General features: G+C 40.9%; 1 protein-coding gene across 1 annotated transcript in view; it reads left to right on the plus strand.

The window, feature by feature from the left end:
- The window catches only part of DENND1A (DENN domain containing 1A), a 150,208-nt gene that overhangs the window by 102,407 nt on the left and 26,903 nt on the right, over window positions 1–20,898 (plus strand). The window contains exons 14-18 of the mRNA XM_026049414.1: window positions 14,562–14,663; window positions 14,773–14,860; window positions 15,434–15,474; window positions 15,874–15,945; window positions 17,085–17,141. Of these exons, the coding sequence (XP_025905199.1) occupies window positions 14,562–14,663; window positions 14,773–14,860; window positions 15,434–15,474; window positions 15,874–15,945; window positions 17,085–17,141 (360 nt within the window). The remainder of the gene's footprint in view (window positions 1–14,561; window positions 14,664–14,772; window positions 14,861–15,433; window positions 15,475–15,873; window positions 15,946–17,084; window positions 17,142–20,898) is intronic.

Below are 20,898 nucleotides of genomic sequence, written 5' to 3' on the forward strand. Positions count from 1 at the left end.
CAAAAAGCGGTTGTTGAGTTATAAATACTTTCTGCATTGGAATAATGACTTTCCAGTTAGTAGGGAGGACTTTTTAATCACAAATTGTAAAACATACATATGTCACATCTCATGATTTGTGGGTTTTAAGCATAACGTTATGAAATATGTGTACTCTTACCAAATGTCATTTAATCATGCATTCTCCTTTGCATTCTAGCTTCCTTAAAATGAATTTCCAACATGAGCAAAGAAACAATCTCCTACAGAAAGGAATATTGATTTCCCTAAGTCAAAGTTCTGCCCAAGGCTTTTGATTGCTTTTGCTTCAGATATTCGGTGTGATGCGGTATTTGGTTGTTAGCCTCACCTGTGCAGATAAATGTTATTCAAGGAATTTCAGCCCTTGAGAGGAAATAAATAAGCAGGTTTATTTACAGATAATTCACTGAGTATTTAATAGTTTGTAACAAATTTTCAGGTGAAAAAGATTGTTCTTTTATGTGGGAATGAACATGAGTGAAATTAAAGAATAGATCCCATTGAAGTCTTAAAAATCTCATATTGTTTAATATATTAGCAGATCTTGAGATACTTTCTAGATCTGATCTAAACTCAAAAGCAGTCCTATTCATTATAATTAGGAAATATTTAAGATATCTTGAGAATAGTTGCCAAACATAACCAAAATAAAGCAATAAAGCATCACATCTAGACAGAGCTCTGGGCATCATAACTCTGCCCTACAGCTACGTTGCCCGTCCGTTACCCTGTCATAGCTTATTGTACTCAATTTTAATTAAATTTTATTACCAATTTTGCAGTCATAACTGGCAAGAAAGTTCTCTGAAGACTCTTATACCCACAGGTTATTTCCCATGCATGTTTGTTTGTTTGTTTATTGTTTTCAATCTTGTCTAAATTTGTATTCTTTGGGAGTGTGCAGCAATGGAGAACTTGGAACCTGAAATAAAGAAAAAGATCCTTAGCTGGCAAGGATCAGTTTGCGAGCAGAAGAAATCAATTACAGTTTGTGTTGTTGGGGACACAGCCTGCTGGTGGTCAGGTAATAAGCCTGGAAACGTCACTCACTTCGTAAGGGTTTTATTTGGGTGTATTTACGCTGCCTGTAGTGTAACACTGAGGTATCCTGGGTGTGGACTTCAATATGCAGATGCTGAATCTTCAAATGTAAAAACTAGGTTTGCAATGCTGCAATCTGGAGTTCTTGCTTTTCAGCCTTTGGTGTACACCACAATGCTGAGCCCAGCTTTTCCTGTGATATTCCAGAGTTTAATGTCACCTATTTTGCTGTTAAAAATCAAAGTAATGCAGGAACATCAGTCCTTATTGTTATATCGGAAGCCTCGTAATATTAATTGGCTGTCAAATCCCTAAGAAATAATGGATTAATGTGCTCGATCGTAATGCCTGTTCGGAAGGTGAAGTTTGCTGATGTCCCCAGCCTCTCTATTTAACGCAATTACAGCTAGGCATTCAGGACATTTCAGTGGATTGCATTTCATTAATATGATTTGAGCAGACAATACTAAGCTGCTGTTGGGCCCTCTCTGACAGCTAATTACTAAAATGAAGTGTGTACATGGCCAGGAAACAATGGAGCACTTGTCAGGAGCATTAGAACAATGCAGTAGAGCCAAAGCCAGGAACTGCTCCTCTGTCCTGGTTTTGTTGGCTGTACAGATGAAGCCTGGGACGTGTATAGCGATGGTGGCCAGGTAGACATTGAAGAAAGAAAGTTCCTTACCAGAGACTAAAACACTTTGTATAGTCCTGTTTTCCCTTTTCTCTGTTTAGTTTGAACACATTTATGTGCTTAACTCAAATGCTGACTCCACCTTTCCTCTCTTTAGAGACCGGATTTCTGTACATATTTCTGTAAAGCATTACATGAATACTGGAGAGAGTGTGAGTGTCAGACAATTTTATAGGATTACGTACAGGAAAAAGGGTAGCAGATGCTAGGAAGAAGGTGGGTAGGAGCAGACTTCTTATGGTCTTTCCCAGTACAAAGCATCCGACCGCAAAGGTTGGGAGCAAACAGGAGGGAATTGTTCTTGTGAGATGTGCAGGGAAGCTTCCCCGGCTCGAGGGCAGTCTGACAGATCTGGAGATCTGCTGGGATTTACCTAATCCGCGAGCAACGGCCGCCTCCATGAAACCCATGAGCTGAAAATCTCCGGACAGTAAAAATAGTGAGGGCAGGTGTAACGTACAGGCTTTCTACCTTCCTGCTCCTTCCTAAGCATCTGCTTTCTTCCTTTACTCTGATGGCCACGTGTTCTAAATGTGTATATATTTTTTATTCTCATTTTTTTCATCCTTACACCATATTGATTTTCAACCACTAGAAATGGTGTTACTAGAGAGTTCTATTACTTGTCATGAAGAAAACTAAAAAAGGAAAACCAAGGAATTGCTTCATCATTGAGGGGATAGGATATATCTCCCTTCCCATCTCTGCTTCAGGCTTTCTGTGTTTTTTTGGTAGCAGTTTTGCTTCAGAAGATATGACATTTCTGTTTAAAAAACTGCTGCACCTTGGCTATTGGGAACATTCTGTACTATCTGAGAACTATTTTTGTGCGTGTGTCGATAGAAGAAGCCAGAACCAGAGGGTATTCCTGGGGAAGAAGGTTTATCTTAAGACCTCTGTAAAAGCCGGTTTTATCCAATGTATTTTTGTCTTTATCATATGTGTGTCAAATTATTCAAAATATTTTGATGCTGGCTACAAGGCTTTTTTGTCAGCCGATTCTATTGACTTCTATACTGTTCTGAAAGTTATTATTGGATTTTTTTTTCTGTAGATACGTCTGTCTTAAAATGGTAAGAGGAGTCCCAAGTTACCCGTGTTGACTTATTGATGGCTGCTTCCCTCACCTGAGTGTGAGAGGCACTGTCACCTGTGAGCCACTCRCTGCATTTAGTGGGCAGGTGGGAGGCCACAGGGAAGATGGGGTCATAACAAATCCAGTCCAGCCTGCCTGGCCGCAGTGGGGTCCGCCAGCCTTTCTGCTTCTGCACAGCAGATGTCTTTTTAATCCTTAAGCACTTCAGATAGTGAACAGAAAAGGAAGAAATGTGGTTGCTTTTTGTACTCCAGTGGTGAGAAAGCTGGCCAAAAATGCTAATTTCCACTAATTTGTGATCCGATGAGCTATACAGCTTAGTTTCTTGGACGGTATGAGATCTTCTTAACCTTCTTAAAATGTATAGCTCTTAATGGCAGCTCAGGAGTTATAACTGATGTGGCTAAGAGATTTTGCTCTTACAAAGGTAAGTTACATCAAATATATTCAATAAATATAGTAGGTATGACAACATATAACAACAGGTCTTTGGCATACAATGTAGTGCTTATGACCCCAGTGATCTAATGGCTATTCTTATGACATTTAGCACCAAATACTTTATTTCAGTTATATAAAAATATTTCAAGATCTTTCTTGAGGAGGGTTCCTTAGGATTTTCTTCTTATTTGCAGGATTTCTGTAAATGGGCACTTTAAAAAGTTTCTCTATGCCCAGTACATCAGACCAGACGCTTTGCTTGCTTGTAAAGATGGGAAGATGCACAAATTATTGGTAGCTTTTAAGTGGAAACCAAAAATGCGTGCATTGGTGAGTCTAAGACATTAAATGTGTCTCTGGAGTTGTCTTCGCATCAAGAAATATGTGCAAATGAATAATCCTCTCCGTGCGTGGTGCCAGCAGCTGATAGAAGCTGCGAGGCAGCCAGGGACTTTAAGGGGATGCTGTGAGAGTGGGAGGCTTGGAGCGTTCCTGAGCACGGAGCAAGCGAGCGGCAGGGACTTGGATTGCCATTATGTGCGACACTATGAGAGTGTACTTGTCTAATGTAAATACTATAGCAAGGATTATTTTGGCAACAGTATTCATCCTCTGTCTGCTGCAGACTGAAAGATTCTAAGAAAAAATTTACTTGAATTTAAAAAAAAGCAAACAAGAACTGGAAACAATAACAACTTGGCAAAATCTTTTTTGTTGATACTTCGAAGCCCTATCAGCTTTGTAGAGAGTAGATGGAAGCATTCAGCCACAGCAGTTTCAAATAACAAGAGGCTCAAACACATGCAATTTCATTGAGCATTTTCCTTTATAAATTGATGTAAATTAATGTCATTTTGTATATAACATGCAGAGGTGGAAATAATAAAGTGGATGCCAGCAACTTCATGGAAACTCCTAAAGAAAATGACTACAAGCTATACTATCAAGCCTGTAAAATAATTGTGGTAGAATAATACTCTGCTATTCTTGATTTTGAATTGTGTCTAAAATTTTAAATTTTTGAAAGCTGACTTAATTGCAGAAAAAGGGTAGGAGTGGATTATCCATAGAGTCTGTTCTGCCTGATCGGCTCAAAAAGTCTTGTCGAGATGGTGAAATAGTTTACCATCCTTGCAACTCATTTTACAGAACAAGTTCCAGACTGAGCTCTGCCTTCATGTATTCTCTCTCCATGGAAATTATGTCCTTTTTCTCATTCTGAATTAGATGAGTACAAAGAAATCTGTATTTTACATATTTATTAACAAGACTTTCCTCCCTATGGTATTGTAACTATCTTCACTGCTTTATGCAAAGAAATTACAGGGAGAATTAACAAACCTTCAGGAGATATTTGTGATCACTCTTTGCAGGCATTATTGCTCCTCTCTGCCTTCCTCTCGCGTGTTGCCCTGCCCGTTGTCGCTCACCGGCTTTCTTGCCGTACCCTGGTGATGCCTTTGGTTTCTTTTAATTCTGAAATGAAAGACACAGACCTCAGGTCAAGTCCAGATCTCCTGAGGTATTCTGCTATTAGAAAACTGCTATGATTGAAGAAATGATGTGTAGTGCACTCTCTGGCATGTGCTGGGTTAAGGGAATTTTTTTTTAGGTTCACCAAAAAGTATTTGGTCAGATACTCAGGTGTTGGAAATTTTCTTAGCAACATCAGTCACCTAGGAACATGATCATCTGCTGTTCTGGGGTAGAGATTATAGGGCTTAATGATCAGCTACCATAAGCTGCAGCTGATGCCAGACTCTACCCCCTTTACACCTAATTAGCCTCATTAATGAGCTCTTGTGCTCTCCGCAGAGAGGGCTTCCTCCTCGATGGGAGCAGGAATACCTCCGCCAGGTAGCTGTGCTGGAGCCCTTAATTACTGCCTGCACCTGCAAAGCCTCACGGCTCTGCCCTGTTGTTGCCTCTCTGAAATTGCGCTTATTTACAGTGACCGTGCTACAAAGTATTAACTCCTTAACACCTTAGGAGCTGCTTTTAACTTTGGAAGTATTTATATAGGGTAACAATCTAAATGCCCAGAGGTTTTACACAGAATAGTGTTGCCTGTGTTACCTGTGAGGGTTTTTTTAATATGTGTCAACAATGTTTTTAGGAGTGTTTGAGTATTTGGCTTAACAATGCAAAGCGAATCAAAATAATTTAAAAAGTGGCTCAAGAGGCAGCTTAAGTCCATGCCGATTGTAGTCTTTTTTCAGGTTTGGGTTGGCTGTTCAGAGCAGGTTTCATAGTAGTGGGTTGTGTGCGGAGAGCGAGGCGACGGTGCGGGGCGTGCAGGCGGCCCCGGCTCAGCCCTTGCTGCCCTGCCTGCTTGCTGCCGTGGCTTCCCAGCCCCTGCCTCGTGGTTGCAGGAGCCCACAGGGCAGCTGAGGCTCTCCTGAGACCCCCTGGGGCTATAAGGGCGCAGTGCCATGGAGCCCGGACACGCCTGTCAGGACAAACTGTGGACAGCGGCCCCCCTCCCTGGAAATCGTCTTCCAAAGAGCTCGGCAGCCCGGCTGCCTCTGCAAAGCCTGCTCGGAGCCTGGAGAGCAGTAGAGCTCCCTGGCAGAGACGTGAGAAAGTTACACAGTTAGTACTCTGACCCGAAGGAGATTTGTAGCAGGGTGAAGGGTAAATTTGAACTGAAACATTGGAAGAGAAGCAGGAGAATTAAAAAAAGAAATTTGTAATAAAAATATTAATTTATAAGATTGAAAGAAATGAAGAAAGTGAAAGCAGAGACTTTACTCAGAGGTGTGAGATTGCCTTAGTCGTAGTGATTAGCTCCGCTTCTGAGCGTGCAGAGCGAGCGCTGGTTTCCTTTGCTGCTGGCTGGCCCAGCAAGCGGGGCGCGCCGCGCCGGGAGGGCGCCCCGGCCCCCACGGGCCTCTCCACGAATGCAGCTCTGCCAAGTGCCTGAACACAGCATCAAAATGCAGATATTTGAGCAAGCCTCTGCTAATTACTGGTGCTTTTTGCTGCTCTTACATAACTGGGAGCACATCCTGTGCGGTCGCCCGGTGGAAATCGTGGCGGGTTTYGTTCTGTTTCCACAGTGAGAAGAGCCGGGGTGCTGGGGTGCCGGGGCAGAGGCTGCCTTTTCCAAGAGAGAATTGGCACGGCGGGCGCGTGGCTCTGGCGGGAGCAGAGCTGGCGTGCGTGGCCCGGCGGATAGCCGCCCATCTGCTCTCTGTCAGAGTCTGTTAGAAGTGCATCTGGACGGGAGCGGCAGCGCGGCGCGCAGCGCGCGGGGGCTGTCTCCAGGACAACTCGAGGCGCCCGCGCCGCTCTGCTCCGAGCCAGATGCTGCTCCGCACATGTGGTCTAATTAGATGGCAGTTTTTTCCCCTCACCAAAGAGTTCAGAAATCTTGCATGGTTCCGTGTCAGAAACATGTAGCAGGTGTAATGGGAGCTGCAAGGGAACTCGTGGCCAAACAAGTAACAGCCCTTGTGCGAAGCTCCGCTCGGGGTGCTCCGCTCGGGGTGCAGGGCCCCGGGCTGCCGCGGGACAGGGTGCCTTCCCTCCTGGCTCCCCACTTGGCTCCAGCAAAGAGCCACAAACCCGAGGAAATGGGAACAGGGAAACGCAGCCTTGCAGGTTTCTTTTTCCCCCATACTGGATGCTACTTTCTCTTTATAAATATTTCAGGAAAGAACTGGGGGACTGAGACGGATTGCATATCTTGCAGTAAATGCTTACAGTACATGTCTCTCTTGGCTTTTTTTCTTTTTTTTTTTTCCTTAAGTATTTCAGTAAAAGCTGCAGGAAGTGAGATGATGCAGGATCTTAAACCGTAAGACACAGGGAAAGGGTTTCATTTGGTGCAGATGATCAAGGAGCTCTGTCAAAAGTAATTGGAAAGTAGCTCGGTGTTTTTGCATTTATGCTAATGTAGGGTTTTTTCTCCAAGTCTGTCTTGCCTTCTCACATGGCAAAATCTGAGCCTATTTCTGACAAAGAGGGAATAAATGGGGAAAGAAAAATGAAGCATTCTTCATTTAAAAAGGAAGATGCTTCCCTATTTCCTACCTGTAAGGAGAAGCACTTGGATCTGCGCAGGCTGAGGGGTGGTTTGTTCCCAAGAGTTACTGAGACAGACCCAGCACAGCCTGCACAGAGCAGCCCCGAGGCTCGTGTCCCTGGTGTGGCAGAGCCTCCTTCCAGTTGCTCCCACATAGGGATGCTTTAGCAGCGAGTTATAGTCCCATATGTGTAATAAATAACCATCGCAAGCATATGTACATGTGTGCAAGTGGAATTAATCGTTGACCACTTAGATTTCTCCAGAGACCATTACATGACTAGAACAGAAAGGAGCACCTTTTTCCGGTGCTCTGACACGAGTGCCCTCGATGGCCTGTCCCAGGGGAAGGAAGGATTCCTGCTCGGAAGTGCCTTCTCTAGCTGTGGGTTCATGGGCCTCGCAGCCCCTGTGCATGTTGTGTTAGCCTGGGAAGTTTTCCTGCCTGCTTTCTGATGAGGCTTCTGTACCAAATTATCTGGCAGCAAAACATGATGATGAATCAAACTTCAGTGAGTTCTGCTATAATAGCATTTACATTGACATTTATTATATGGATGAGGTGCCATGGCATAGTATGTTACTTACATGTTTGTGCATTAGTGTGTATAGCAGAGATGTCCTAATGAAGTGCAAGTTCTGTTGCGCTACAACCCTTACTGAAATCTTGGTTATTTCTGAGCTGAGTGGGGTGCTCATGTCCTACTGTTATGACTAAAGTTGCTTCTTCATATTGCTTTACTGAAGCTAGCAACAGGGTTTTTTTTCCTCCTTCAGCATGTATATTAGCTGCATATTGAGATATTTTCACCCTCAAGGATCAACCTTTCTAGTCGATGTGAGTTCTGGAATCATCGTACAAAGGAGTCATATGCATCAAGCACAAAATCCTGTGCTATTTTCAGTCAATTGCACTATGCTTTCTCTCCACAAATAGATAAATTAACAGTAGGTGGTCTTCAACACAGATTATTTTCTTTTAGTGTTTTCTGTGTTGAACTCAAATCCTATTCTTCCAGTGTGATAGAAACTTCATTGATTTGGATGAGTTTTGGTTATTTATATGTGTCTAAGAAAACAAAATACAGTCCTTTGTGATCTCTGAGCTTGCTGGTCTTCTCTAAATCTTGGACAGTCATTTTTCATTAGGCATTGCTTTTTTTATCTTGTTTAACAAAATATTTTGATATATTATTTTGAATTTTAATAAATGAAACAAAGCTTGTAATTTGTCTCATATAGGAAATACTTTGTGTAGATTGTATTTTCAAGCACACTTTTATATTTTATCATAAAAGAAAATAACTCACATAAAAGAATTGCTCTGTAATTTTTCTCCCTTTTTTTAAAATTGTCACTAATGTTCCACAATAGCTAAAATAGAAAAAGGCCTTTTTTATTATAGGGAATTTGAATTGGTAGCTGCTTTGCATGCAGAACAGACTAGCTTCAATGGGAGTATTGCTCATGGAATGATTGCAGAACTAGGCCCTGAAATTACCTTGCCAGCTAATGATAAAATCACATGCAGGCCACAGGGGTTTTTGTGGAATAAATATAAGAGTGGAACAATATACAGTACACATTATACCAGTAATTTAAAGCATATTCAGGACAAAGAGAGAGTTCCTGGTGCAGGCAGCATCATAGAGATTTGCTGTATCCGATAAAGATTAGGTTTCTTGGCTCATAATACCATACTATTACTTTTCTATTGTTAGTCTTTCAACACCTACACTCATGCATTGACACAATATCAAGTAGGAAGAGGAAGAATAGCCTTGTATTTAAGGTGCTGAACGGGGATTAAAGAAATTTCGGTTCTTTTCCCTGGCTCTGCCAGAGACTTTTGTGACCGTGCGCAAGTTACTTATTATTTTCCTGCCTCTATTCTTGATCTGTGGAATGGTGATCCCCCTCGGCCCCCCAGCAGAAATGCTTTATTGCTGCTTCCTTGCACTTTGTCCCCCCGGTTTGTTGCCCGCGCTGTGGAGGCGCGAGGCGGCTGCAGGCGCGTGGGGAGAAGGCCCCGGGCAGAGCCAGGCGGGGCGGGAAGGAGGGCAGGCAGTGGGCTTGGGTGGCCACATAAGCACCTGGAAAAAGAGCGTGCCCCATCGCACTGAATCGCCTCRTCGTTTGTAAATGTGAGTGTGTGTCACTGTACTTTGGCCCACGAGGAAAACGCCAAGTGACCTAATAAAGTAAAGGGAGCCACAGGGAAAAACAAAAACCACTATACTGCTGTGTTGAAGGGTTTTTTTCCATTTACTCATTTTCCTGTTAGTTTCATTCTGTTCTGTTTGTTTTTCAAATTCTGGTAGATTCTTAAAGGTGTTGGTTGTTACTGTCTGAAATAATATCCCAAGACATTGTTGAGCTTCTGCTGGTTATTGCCACTTGAAGTGACTTTCTGGCAAGCTTTTAATGCAAACATCATATTTTATATTTTTTCTACAAAAATTTCATAGTAATTGTAATCTGGCTAAAACATTTTTTTTTCAATCTTAAGATATCTTGGATATTTTTAGAATTGGACACAGCTTAATAACAGAATCTTTATTAAAGTCATAAAAGAAGTGGTGTTGGCTGTAGGCTTCTAATGACAGTGTTAAACCAGATTTGAAGATTGAATATCTGTATATAGTATTTTTGCATTGAAATTTTGATTATGCATTTAAATATGTTTCAAGCTCTCTGGCAGCCAGCTGGTGAATGATGGTGTCTTCTATAACTGTATGAAAAAAGGACTAATGGTGGAAGGTGGGCATTTACGTCGGACGCAGTGATGGGGCAGTTCACTCATGCATTTGCCAGCCTGCACGGGTAAATAGATATGATCAGACCTTTCAGATTGAAATAATTCGTGTAGTTTCTGTTAGCTGTGCTAATTCATCGAATTAGCCTCGGAACGGTTAGTTTGCTTTATGAGAAGTGTGGTCAAATCTCGGAGCACATGATTTCTTTGTTCCTGAGCTGCATCTTGAAATGCTAATAAAACTGTGCCATCATTTGCTTAATACAGGGTATTTGATCTGTGCTTTCCATTATGACTGAGGCAGATGCAAAGAGCTCTCTTGCACTGAACATGCGTACTAGTTATGGGGAGGTTATTTGTCCTTGCAAATGCAAGCTGAATGAGCCAATGTCTTATGGAGTGTCTGCCACCAATTTTGGATTTTCTTTATGGAGTCCTGCTGGCTGCCTGATCAGCCTCCTTCAGCTGTGATGAGCTAATCTTTCCTTGACGCGGTAATCACAGGTCTGGAAAGGTCTGCAGAGTTGTTTGCCGTTGGTTGCTCTTGTATCTGAGGTTGACATATACATCCAGATCAGTAAGATCATCCTCATATCTTAGTTTCGTTGTAATTCTGGGTTGAGTTAAGGACAAGGGGACATCACTGCAGGCATTACGCTTGCAACATAATCAGTTTTTGTAAAGGCCACAGTTTTTTGCAGCACCTAGTTAGTAATAAATCTGGGATATTTGAATCTCTCCGTGTCCCTGTTCTTGCTGGTGTCTGGAGTTGCTGCACTGTGTGCAGACACTGGATTTGCCGCATGGACTGTCAGGCTGCTGTCCCATTCTGCGCCTTTAAATTCCACCCGTATTTTTTCATTCCATGGCTAGTTTACAGAGCAGCTCTAATGGCTCGCGTGTTTATTAAAGAGGCTTTGAAAGAGCACCTACGCGGTTTAAAGGCATGCATACAGCAGCACAAAATTCATTACCCTGCACCACATGCTGACCGTGATAATGCAGGCGAGATTACGTGCATCGTCCATGGCATAACTTCTAGGATTGTCTAAACGAAGTCTTCAGGCTGTGGGTTGTTTTTTTCCTACCCTGGAATCAGATTGTATGAAATCCTTATTGTGCAAGAGACTCTCGTGCTGTCCTAATCAAACCCTGTCTTTGTTATTTTACTGGTTTTTACAGTGGTCCTGCGATGGCTTTGGTGCCCTCCTCTCCTGATGCTCTCTGCGGTGTTCCTGTTTTGCAGGAGGGAAGCACTTGGCCTTCCATGAGCGATCTTGGCACCTGTGGGGCTTTCCAGAGTGTCACTGGTGTTGGCCCTTCTCCCTTCCTCCAGGACCTCCTTTCATCTGCTGTGCTCTCTGCCCCCAGATTTGTAGTCCTTTATATTGGCTGTGAGAGCGGCTGCTGCAGCCAGCCAGCTGCTCCCTCCGGGTACAGTCAGGCCGGGCAGGTTGTGGTGCTGCTTTCAGTGACCCCATAACTGTCTGCACACATTCCTGTTGGTTCCTCCAGAGAAGGTGTTTTCTCTTTTTCTGAGGAAAAATGTTTTCCCCAGAAGATGGGGCGGCATCGTGGGTTTTTGTACAGCATAGCTAATCGTAATAAAGCTTTATCCTTCAATGAGCTCTTTGGCTTTTTAAGATATAACAGCACATTTCATGCAACTTTGTGGCAATATGAGATACTGTGGTTTCTTTTCACTTGCAGCTTTAGGTAGATATTAAACATTGTTTAGTTTGTAACGGGATTCCAATTTAAATTGGCCGGCAACAGCTCAGATGTGGGATGAAGCTTTTCAGCTTTTTAAGGGGTCAGAAGACGGCAGCGCTGCCCTGATGAACTTCATTATGCTGTGTGAATATAAAATATTCATATCAAGGGAGATTTGCAAAGCCATAAAGGAAAGACACCTATTTTTTCAATGCATCTGGGGTCTTAAATCCTCATATTTTAAAGTTGCTTCTCCTGTGTTAGACTACAAACTAAACTGCTTTGAAATGTGTGTGGTTTTGTATTTATAAAATAATCATAGATTCACAGAATGGTTTTGGGATCCAAATTTGAAATATAAATCTATCATCCAATAGTACAAATCAGATCAGATTCACCAGGAGATCAGTGTGCTGCATTTAGAGCTTTTGCCATGCTGTATCTTCGACCTCATTATGCTTTTATAGTTGTCGAGGACAAGAATGGAGATTTAATCTGTTGGTGAGTCAAGGTCTAAATTCTAACTATTGGAAACAGAAAGTTTAGGAGCCGATGAGTTTATTAGGACAAGTCATTGTAATTGTTTCACATGTGAGCAAGACTGTTAATTTTTCAAAACATCTGCAGTTTTTAGTATGTCTCTTCTTGTACAGTGTCATCTGTCAGTAAAAGCAGAGCCGATTAGCTTTATAATTTACACTTAACTAAATCTGTCAAGAAAATGGTCTTATAGGCCATCTTGTCTTTTTGTAATGAAGCCGTGGATGGGGTTAAGAAAGAGAGAGTTCCCCTCCCGAGGTCAGGGAGGCTGGAGCCGCTAATGCATGCTAAGCGGGCAAGCTCACGCTTGACCTTGGTGATTAAAGTTTTTCTTTCCATCCAGCAGCAGTTGAGCCTGAATTGGCTCTTAAGAAGTCAAAAGGTCTAATCAACCTAATGAACAAACTCAATCATTAGTACTCGGAGGGAGGAAGCGTGTTCACACCGCAGTAATGCGGGGCGGGCGGCAGGGAGGGTGCGAGGAGGAGTGTGACGCGGGGCTCCCAACGCGCCCTGCGCCAGGGATGGTGCCAAGGGCTGCGGGTTCTCTTCTCGCATATTGTGTAAGTGAGGATTAAATGAAACCTGAGCCTTACTCTGGTGGATTTTTCCTCTACTACACTTTTCTTCATGGCTTTCCCTCTTCTTTTCATGCCCCACCTTGTATCCATGCCAGCCACAAATATTCTTCAGAGAGCCTTTATTGCACTGTGAAGGCTGAATGTGGTGGGAAAGTCTTTTTCACACGTGTTGAATGGCCTCTGATGGCATTGTTTTGTGTCCTGTGGCCGGGCGCAGCTGCCTCRTCCCCTCCTGCCTCCAGCGCGGTGCCCAGCCCACCGTTCCTCCTGCTGCCCGAGGGAGAGCTTGAGCACATCTCGCTTGCCATGGCAGCAGTTGAATATCATGTATAAAGTCCTTATGTAAGCAGCTTATATTAATCCAAGTTGTCAATCCCATCTCAAAATCAGCTAATGGGTTTCTCTCTGCCAAACGACTTCTTGCTTGTGGTCTCCTGTTGATGCTTCCAGCTCATGCCGCAGTCCAGTTCCGTCCCTCCTCCCCGTCCAGCAGCACCAGTGCTAGGTCCGTTGCTAATCCCTGGGATACGTTAGAGCGTTTCAGACAGTCCCTGCCTGGAGTTCAGGACRGAGCCTCTGCCAGCGCAGCAGCGTCTCTGTCATCTTGCAGCCTGCCAGGCCGACCTTCTTTCCCAATGTTTTCCCTTTGGTTATTTGGAAAGSATGTGTCGTACACTTTACTGTGTCGAGAGCAAGTTGTAGAAATATGACCATTCTTGCCCATAAATGTTATATTGATTGTATTGTTCCCCATACCTACTGGAGTCACTCACTGGCAGATAAGTACAATTTAAAATTATGTTAATTATCCTGGAGCTGTAATCTTGTAATGGAAAAAACAACACGCTTGAGTAAGCTGTGGTGTGTTTGTTCAAGTACAGCCTATTTAGTGGTCCTGTTATCCTTTCATTAGACAGCCTACAGTAAATCAGATTTTTAATCTAAGGGCTTTCAGGATTGACATCATATCATGCTTTTAAAGTGGGTTCTTTAGGGCTTTTTGCTATCTAATCTAAATCTCTCCATACTAATTACATATCAATATAATTTTAGCATACTTTATTGTTTTTAATTTATTTACTTGCTATGCTGAGTATTTGTAGATTCAAGCGTAGAAGAAATTTGTGCCTTACAGCAGATGCACAGCAGCCTTCAGCATTAACATAACTCATTAAAATAAGATAAAAGTAGAGCTGCAAAACAATCTCTGTCTTTTGCCAACAAGCTTGCGAAAAAGGGAAATTTCACTCAGTGCCATATATGAAAGTCTGATCTTTGTGCACTGTGGCTAGAACACAGCAGAAATGCCGGCCTTGTGCGTGCAGGTCCGCTGCGGGTCTGCCCCATATGGGGTTGTAGGCTGGAGACATTAGGCTGGATGGTGGGAGCCCCCTCGCCAATATTAGTCAAATGTGCAGAAAGCAAATGTCTTCCATCTTGATGATAAGTGATTTCCCCCAGTTTCTGACTTCTTTCTAGGGATCATGATGAAAAGCAGCTCTGTCCTCTCTCATGCTTCCACTTGCTAACCTGAAGAAAAACACTATTTTTACGTAACGTCTGCTTTATTTGTTTCTCTGTCTCTATATATCTACTATTTTGGAGGCAGATAAAGTGAAGGCCTCCTTACTCGATGCTTTTTCACTCTGCAGGGTGAGCCCATCACCTTCTGCGAGGAGGCYTTCGTGTCCCACCGCTCCGCCGTCACGCGGCAGTTCCTGCAGAACGCCATCCAGCTGCAGCTCTTCAAGCAGGTACCGCCGTGGGCTGCCACGCTCTACCAAATGCAGAATAAAATGTTCTCAAAAGCCAAAGGATGGGGTGCCGGACATRTTGATGCGTTCTCTTATGTTGATATTGTAGTTCATCGATGGCCGCCTGGATCTTCTTAACTCTGGAGAGGGCTTCAGTGATGTTTTCGAAGAAGAGATAAATATGGGAGAATATGGTGGTAAGAAATAAAGTATTTTTAAGTAATTTTGGAGACTGCCTCTGACCTGCTTGAGGCCTGATCAAATGGATCACTGTGGTCACTCTTCTAAATATGTGAGACACCCATGATCCTGTAGTTTGAAGTGTCTTAAATTTTTGTTCTTTCCTTTTTAAGACTTTGAATAAGGTATTATAGTCTGAATAATGTCTGTTTGGCCTTTATAAAGCCTCAGCTTAGCCACTTGGCTAAAGTACAAATAAAAAGCTCTTGCAATGCAGGATAGTGAAAAAACCCTGGCTTTACCAAGAACCACCTGAATTTTTTTTAACAAGCTTAAAAAAGAAAAATCTCAATGTTTTCAAACCTCTGAAAAAGAACCCAAAGAAACTTGAAATCCTCTGAGCAAGGAGAAGAAAAGTTAAAGGTATCTGGACAATTCTTGGTTATTTAATTTCATTAATGGAACGCCCCATTCCATTTCTGTAGTATTTGTGCTACCAGACTCGCTAAGTGCTGATGCTTCCCATTGCAGCTGATTTCTGCTTGGTAGAGCTGCAGTTTTGTTTATTTGTTTGTTTTGATCCTCTCCAGGCAGTGACAAGTTGTACCTCCAGTGGCTCTCCACAGTAAGGGTAAGAACACACATTCCAGGTCTTACTGTGAATACAAAAAGTGGGACTTCTGATTGTATTGGATTAAACACACTTCAAAATAGTAAAAGGCAAAAAAAAAAAAAAGAAAATCCCTCCCAAAGAAATACATGTGTGTGTGTGTGTGTGTATATATATATATGTGTGTGTGTCTATGCGTATGTTTAAATATATAGAATATATGCACACATACATGTAGGATGCCGCATGTATGAAATGAAAGAAGGTGCTATGCATGAATTAAATTTGCCATTTTAATATTCAAATCTCCTAATCAGTGTAGCTAAATCTTTGTTAAGTTGTTAAAAATGGTGGCTTTTGGATTGCTTTTTGTTTTAAAGAGCTTTAATAAATTTTATTCCATGCTTATCATAATTATAGAAAGGAAGCGGAGCCATTCTAAATACAGTAAAGACCAAGGCTAACCCTGCCATGAAGACTGTCTATAAATTTGTAAGTATTGAGTAATGGCTTACTAGGGAGAGGAGAGTCTAATTACAGTTCTTTTTAACCTTTCAAGGGAGACTCAAGACTTAAGTTCATTTTTATTGTGCTCAACAGTTCTTTAAGATATGCCTTCCTCTAAATTTCAAATGTAAATGCAATGGAAGAAGTTAATTTTTAAATATTTAAACACAGCAGAAATGCAAATGGAAAGGAGAACCTGTGATTTCTTTTGAAAGTATACTTCCTATTTATTAAACAGAACTACTTCTGGGAAATAGTGCCTATATTCTGTGCTAAGCAGCTCTACCACCTCATCATTACCCTGCTGGAAATCCATTGTTAGCTGCGGTTTTTGTGCTTGCAGTTTCATTGAAATAAGGGAATCCTCTCATTTCCTGGATTGTTCCAGCTTTTCTAAATTTCAATGTTAATTTTTTTATGCTCTTTTTATACTTGCTTATTTAGAACCCAACTTACTGAGTTTTTTGAGTTTTTAAAATGAAAATACTTTCAGTTCTCTTAAAAATATCTAAGGTGTATATACATATATATATAAATATAATAGGTAGTGTATTACGGTATTACCATACAATTTCACTGTACAAGAAGAAGCAACATTGAAACAACTGAGGATTTATTATACACTGAATCGTAGGAGATATTGCTGCGAGAAGATTTGACACGAGTGTTCACATTTTTCCTCCTTTCCCGTCTGGCCTGGGAGATGAGCAGGGTTAGAGTAGCTCTGCTAGGTGGAACTGGCATCCACAGTACTGCAAGGGGGAGTTTGAAGGTTTGCTATCACTATTGATTGCTAACTTAGAGCAAAGGTAAATATAGCAAAAGAAAGACCTAAGGTCTGGAAGGGGAAAAGACAAAAGATGTCTTTGCCCTCAAGACAGAGAAAGCAAAATTTCTGCTGCATTGAGTGTATGGGGTTTGTTTTTGTTTTTGTTTTTGTTTTTGTTTTTTTTTAGCTTTTTGTTTGTTTTAATACCTGTTTTTAGTCCCTTGTGCCATTTGTTTTCCATGCCTTTTTTAGTTACTAGAGAAGGTGAATCTTTTAAGTCTTGATGCACTGAAATTAAGCACAGTCACTGCTGGAAGTAGAAGGGGATTTTAACTTAAATTAATTTTTCATGCAGGCAAAAGATCATGCAAAAATGGGAATAAAAGAAGTGAAAAACCGCTTGAAGCAAAAGGTACTTGAAGTTTTTATTCAAAATGTATAAGCACCATGTATGAAATACTTAGCCACAAAAAGCATTATGTGATCAATAGGAAGCTGTTTGATACAGTGTTGTTAGCACACTTCAAAATGCATTACCAGCTGTCCTGGATTTTTCACACTGTTATAAATATTCACAGACAAAAAAAACTATCTTCAAATACACTAAGGCTCTGACTTAAACCCACAAAAGCCAGAAAATTGAGTGCTCTGCTTAGAGGGGTCCCTCTCCTCTCCTTTGTGCTGGGCCTCATGGATCAGGGCTCGGCGTGAATGGGGAGATCCTGCGTGCAGTCGTCGCAGTGAACTTTCTCCAAATGGCAAATGGTTGTTATTTCGACAGCAACATCTCAGGGAAAATAACATAGTGTCTGTCATTCAGCAGATGATTTATGCATTTCATGAGTATTTACTTTAAAGTTTAGGCACAAATAAATTATATCTGATTTGGTTTTCATTTTAGATTTGAATTTTGCAGCAAAACATACTTGAACTGTTTGTTGTTCTATGAATGACTTTTTTTGTTTGTAAACAGTAAGGTTCTGGGAATGCTAAACTGTGTTCAAGGAGTGTGTTATCCGATATTAATTGCCTGTTTAAAGCAGATACATGGTCATATTGATAGGTACTGAATGGAGGAATGGTTAATTCTGCCTTAAGGTTTATTTCAGATACTCTATTTATTCTGTGAATCAGAGCTATTAAGAGTCTGCTGGGAATACAGTAGCCAATTTGTTAATGTAACTGTGAAACTCTCAGATTTTTGTTTCAATTTATTGTGTATTAATTGCTGGGATTTTTTTTAGTGTGATATTTCAGGAATTTTTCCCCCTCTAAATCTGACACCATCATCTTAAAGTAACACTGTAAATATATTCCTTTGATGTGATCAGAAATCTGCCTAACCATACCGACAAAATAATAACCCCCACAAAGCGGTTATTCCAAAGTCAGGTTATAAGTTTTTGAAATAAGCAGTCCAAATGTTATTAGCCCTCTAATTACAGATTTCAGCCAATTGTTAAAAATTGTTAAAGATTTCATTCGGATTATTTTCATGCTATTTGATTTTATTGCATTTATTACTTTATGTGTGGCCACTTTGGCTATAATATTAAAATACAAGATAGAAGCGTGGAACACCTGCCTATACACAAGTTTTCTTTTTCTGTCATTCCGTGCATTTTACTTCTGGACATAACTTTCGTGAATAATGATATTGTGTGAGCTTCTCATGTGCCTCTGGCATAGTTGGTTTTGTGCAAAATGACCAAATTGATTTCCTGTATTTTAAATGCTAATATAATTATATGTTAGTCTGTGACATTTTTATAGAAAATATTGAGAAGCTTCTCAACTCATTTATTCATTCATTGCTTTGTTTTATTGCTCTTGTCTTCTTAGTYCTTCAAGCACCAACTGTTCTTTTTAAAATACACATAACATTTACAAATGAATGGACCAATTTTGTTTCACCTTCCTTATTATTTAGTATTGCTGTAAGTAAGATCGTTAAACATGTGCTTTCACAAGAGTTTAAGACTTCTATAAATAATTGACACACACTGTTCTACCTCTCTTCCCTTCAGTAAATCTGCTCTTTTTCAGCTCCATTCTTTTCTCCTTTTGAATGCACCATTACAAGATAACTCTGAAAAGAGGTATTGCTTTGTTTAGGGTGATAAAAATAAGAAATTGTTTTGGCAACTCTCAAACATTGTTTTCAATCTAAATGTCTGCAGTCCTCTGTTAATAAGTCAATTTGTGCATCCTTGCCAATTTTCATCCTAGGATATTGTATTTTTCAGGTATATTCTTGCAATATATGGTTATTTTATGTTTGAAATTCTGGCATAATTAAATACATAATTTTATCAGATTTAAAGTGCTACTCTTCCATGTTCTAAGTATAGCTTAATATTCTTTTTAAATTGAACTTAACAGAATAACAGATACTATTTTCTGTTATTAACACAGAAAGAATGAAAGTCGCTGGTGAGGAAAGTCAAATATAAACATTCCTTTTCCAGTTTTCACTGCCAAATATGAGCAGCGTTTGTACAAGATAGAATTTAAAAATGCAATAAAGCTAGAGGTCTGCTTCCTACAACTCTGCATAGCAATGATGACCTCTTAAATATAATCAAGAGCCCATTTTGCCCTTGGTCTGCTCCAGTCTTGGGTTTGAATTGCAAATGGGAAATGCAGGATTGACCTGTTGAGAGGTCACTGTGGTGTGTGTAAGGTCCTTCTTTAATATGATAGTGGAGATTGAATGGGGCTCTATTTCCATCCCTTGTTCATTTGTGGTACAGTATTTCAAAGCAACAGAAATAGTTTTCAGAGAATCCTTATGAGTGATAGCAAATAATTGTTAATAGATACAGCATGGTAGCTTTATTTTATATCTGCTGCGGTATTTTTTTCTGTTCTTTTTTTCTTTTTTTTTTCTTTTTTCCCCCTTTTTTTTCCCCCTGTAAAGGCAGCTTTTTCCATTTCACAAATGGAGCATGGTGGTCAAGTCACTCTGTTACTGGCCTCGTTTGAAGCTTAACTGCATAGAATTAGGAAGAAGGAGGAATGTGAATGGTACCATCCTCAACTTTCAGTAAGGAGAATGTTACTTACTGACAGCTGCCGGATAAGACAGTTTATAAATGGCTGGGCACTTTGCATTAATGTATTCAAAACTATTTTACTTACTAGATCCCTGTGTGGCTTTAGTTAATGTCTGTTATCAGTGGGATGTTAGGGCTTTATTATTGGTACAGCTGAAAACATCTCATTTAGAGATTTATAAAATAACTAAAAAAACCTCCCTAGACGTTCCGACATGTTTTTCTTGTGTTTCTAATAGATGGTATTTGTAGTCCATGATATAGAGATTCTAGAAAAAAACCATAATGTTTATTTCAGTTGAAGAAAACCTTATTCAGTTTACATGGTTAACTTTACATATCTGCATATCTGTTTTACTCATTCTGTAAAATTTTGGGATTTTCTCCATTAAAATAAATAGCTAAACAAGTGTTCTCTCTGTCACGGTGCATTAAGATAGTAAATTCATAACTCAATTTAGCAAAGACTTCCCCTGCAGGGACAGGCATTGGGGACGTGCCGTTTATTTACATTACGGAGTGTGGTAAAGAGTTGTCACTCTCTCTTTCCACCAATTAGTACAATACTTTTTTCCCCTCAAGCAATAGGTGTGGGGCATTATTCATAGTATTCTTAAATTACACTTTATTTTCATTAAAAGGCCTCTGAAACATGGCTAAGTTTCTGCCTTTCTGGATATTTTTCCCCCTTGTTTTTGGGAGGGCTGGAGGACTTCTTGGTGCCGTGAATGCCACCGCAACCATTTTAAAGCCAGTCCTCTCTGTTTATTAGGCTCAGATATGTTGCAGTTGAAGGCAGACAACAGGCTTTTGTGAGGTAAATTTAGCTTTGACAACAGAAACAGTGTTGTTCCTGTCTGACTTTTTGGGATTTTGAGTGAATATTGAGGTATCAAACGTGTTATTTCTCATATTTTATTAAGTAAGCAAGAAGCAAATCCCTTCCGCTGAGCTGCGCAAGGGAGCCGGGCCTCAGGAGCCGCCAGGTCGGGGCCTGGCGTCACCGAGAGGCCCCGCGCGGCCGCCACCATGGAGCTTCCAGCGTTGGGAGCCGCCGTGAGGAAGCTTCACTTTTCTGGTGTCACAACTTGTTCAGCCTGAAGTCTTCATCTC

Source organism: Nothoprocta perdicaria, unplaced genomic scaffold, assembly GCF_003342845.1.
Source record: "Nothoprocta perdicaria isolate Ctin4 unplaced genomic scaffold, notPer1 scaffold_6, whole genome shotgun sequence".
Classification (NCBI taxonomy): domain Eukaryota; kingdom Metazoa; phylum Chordata; class Aves; order Tinamiformes; family Tinamidae; genus Nothoprocta; species Nothoprocta perdicaria.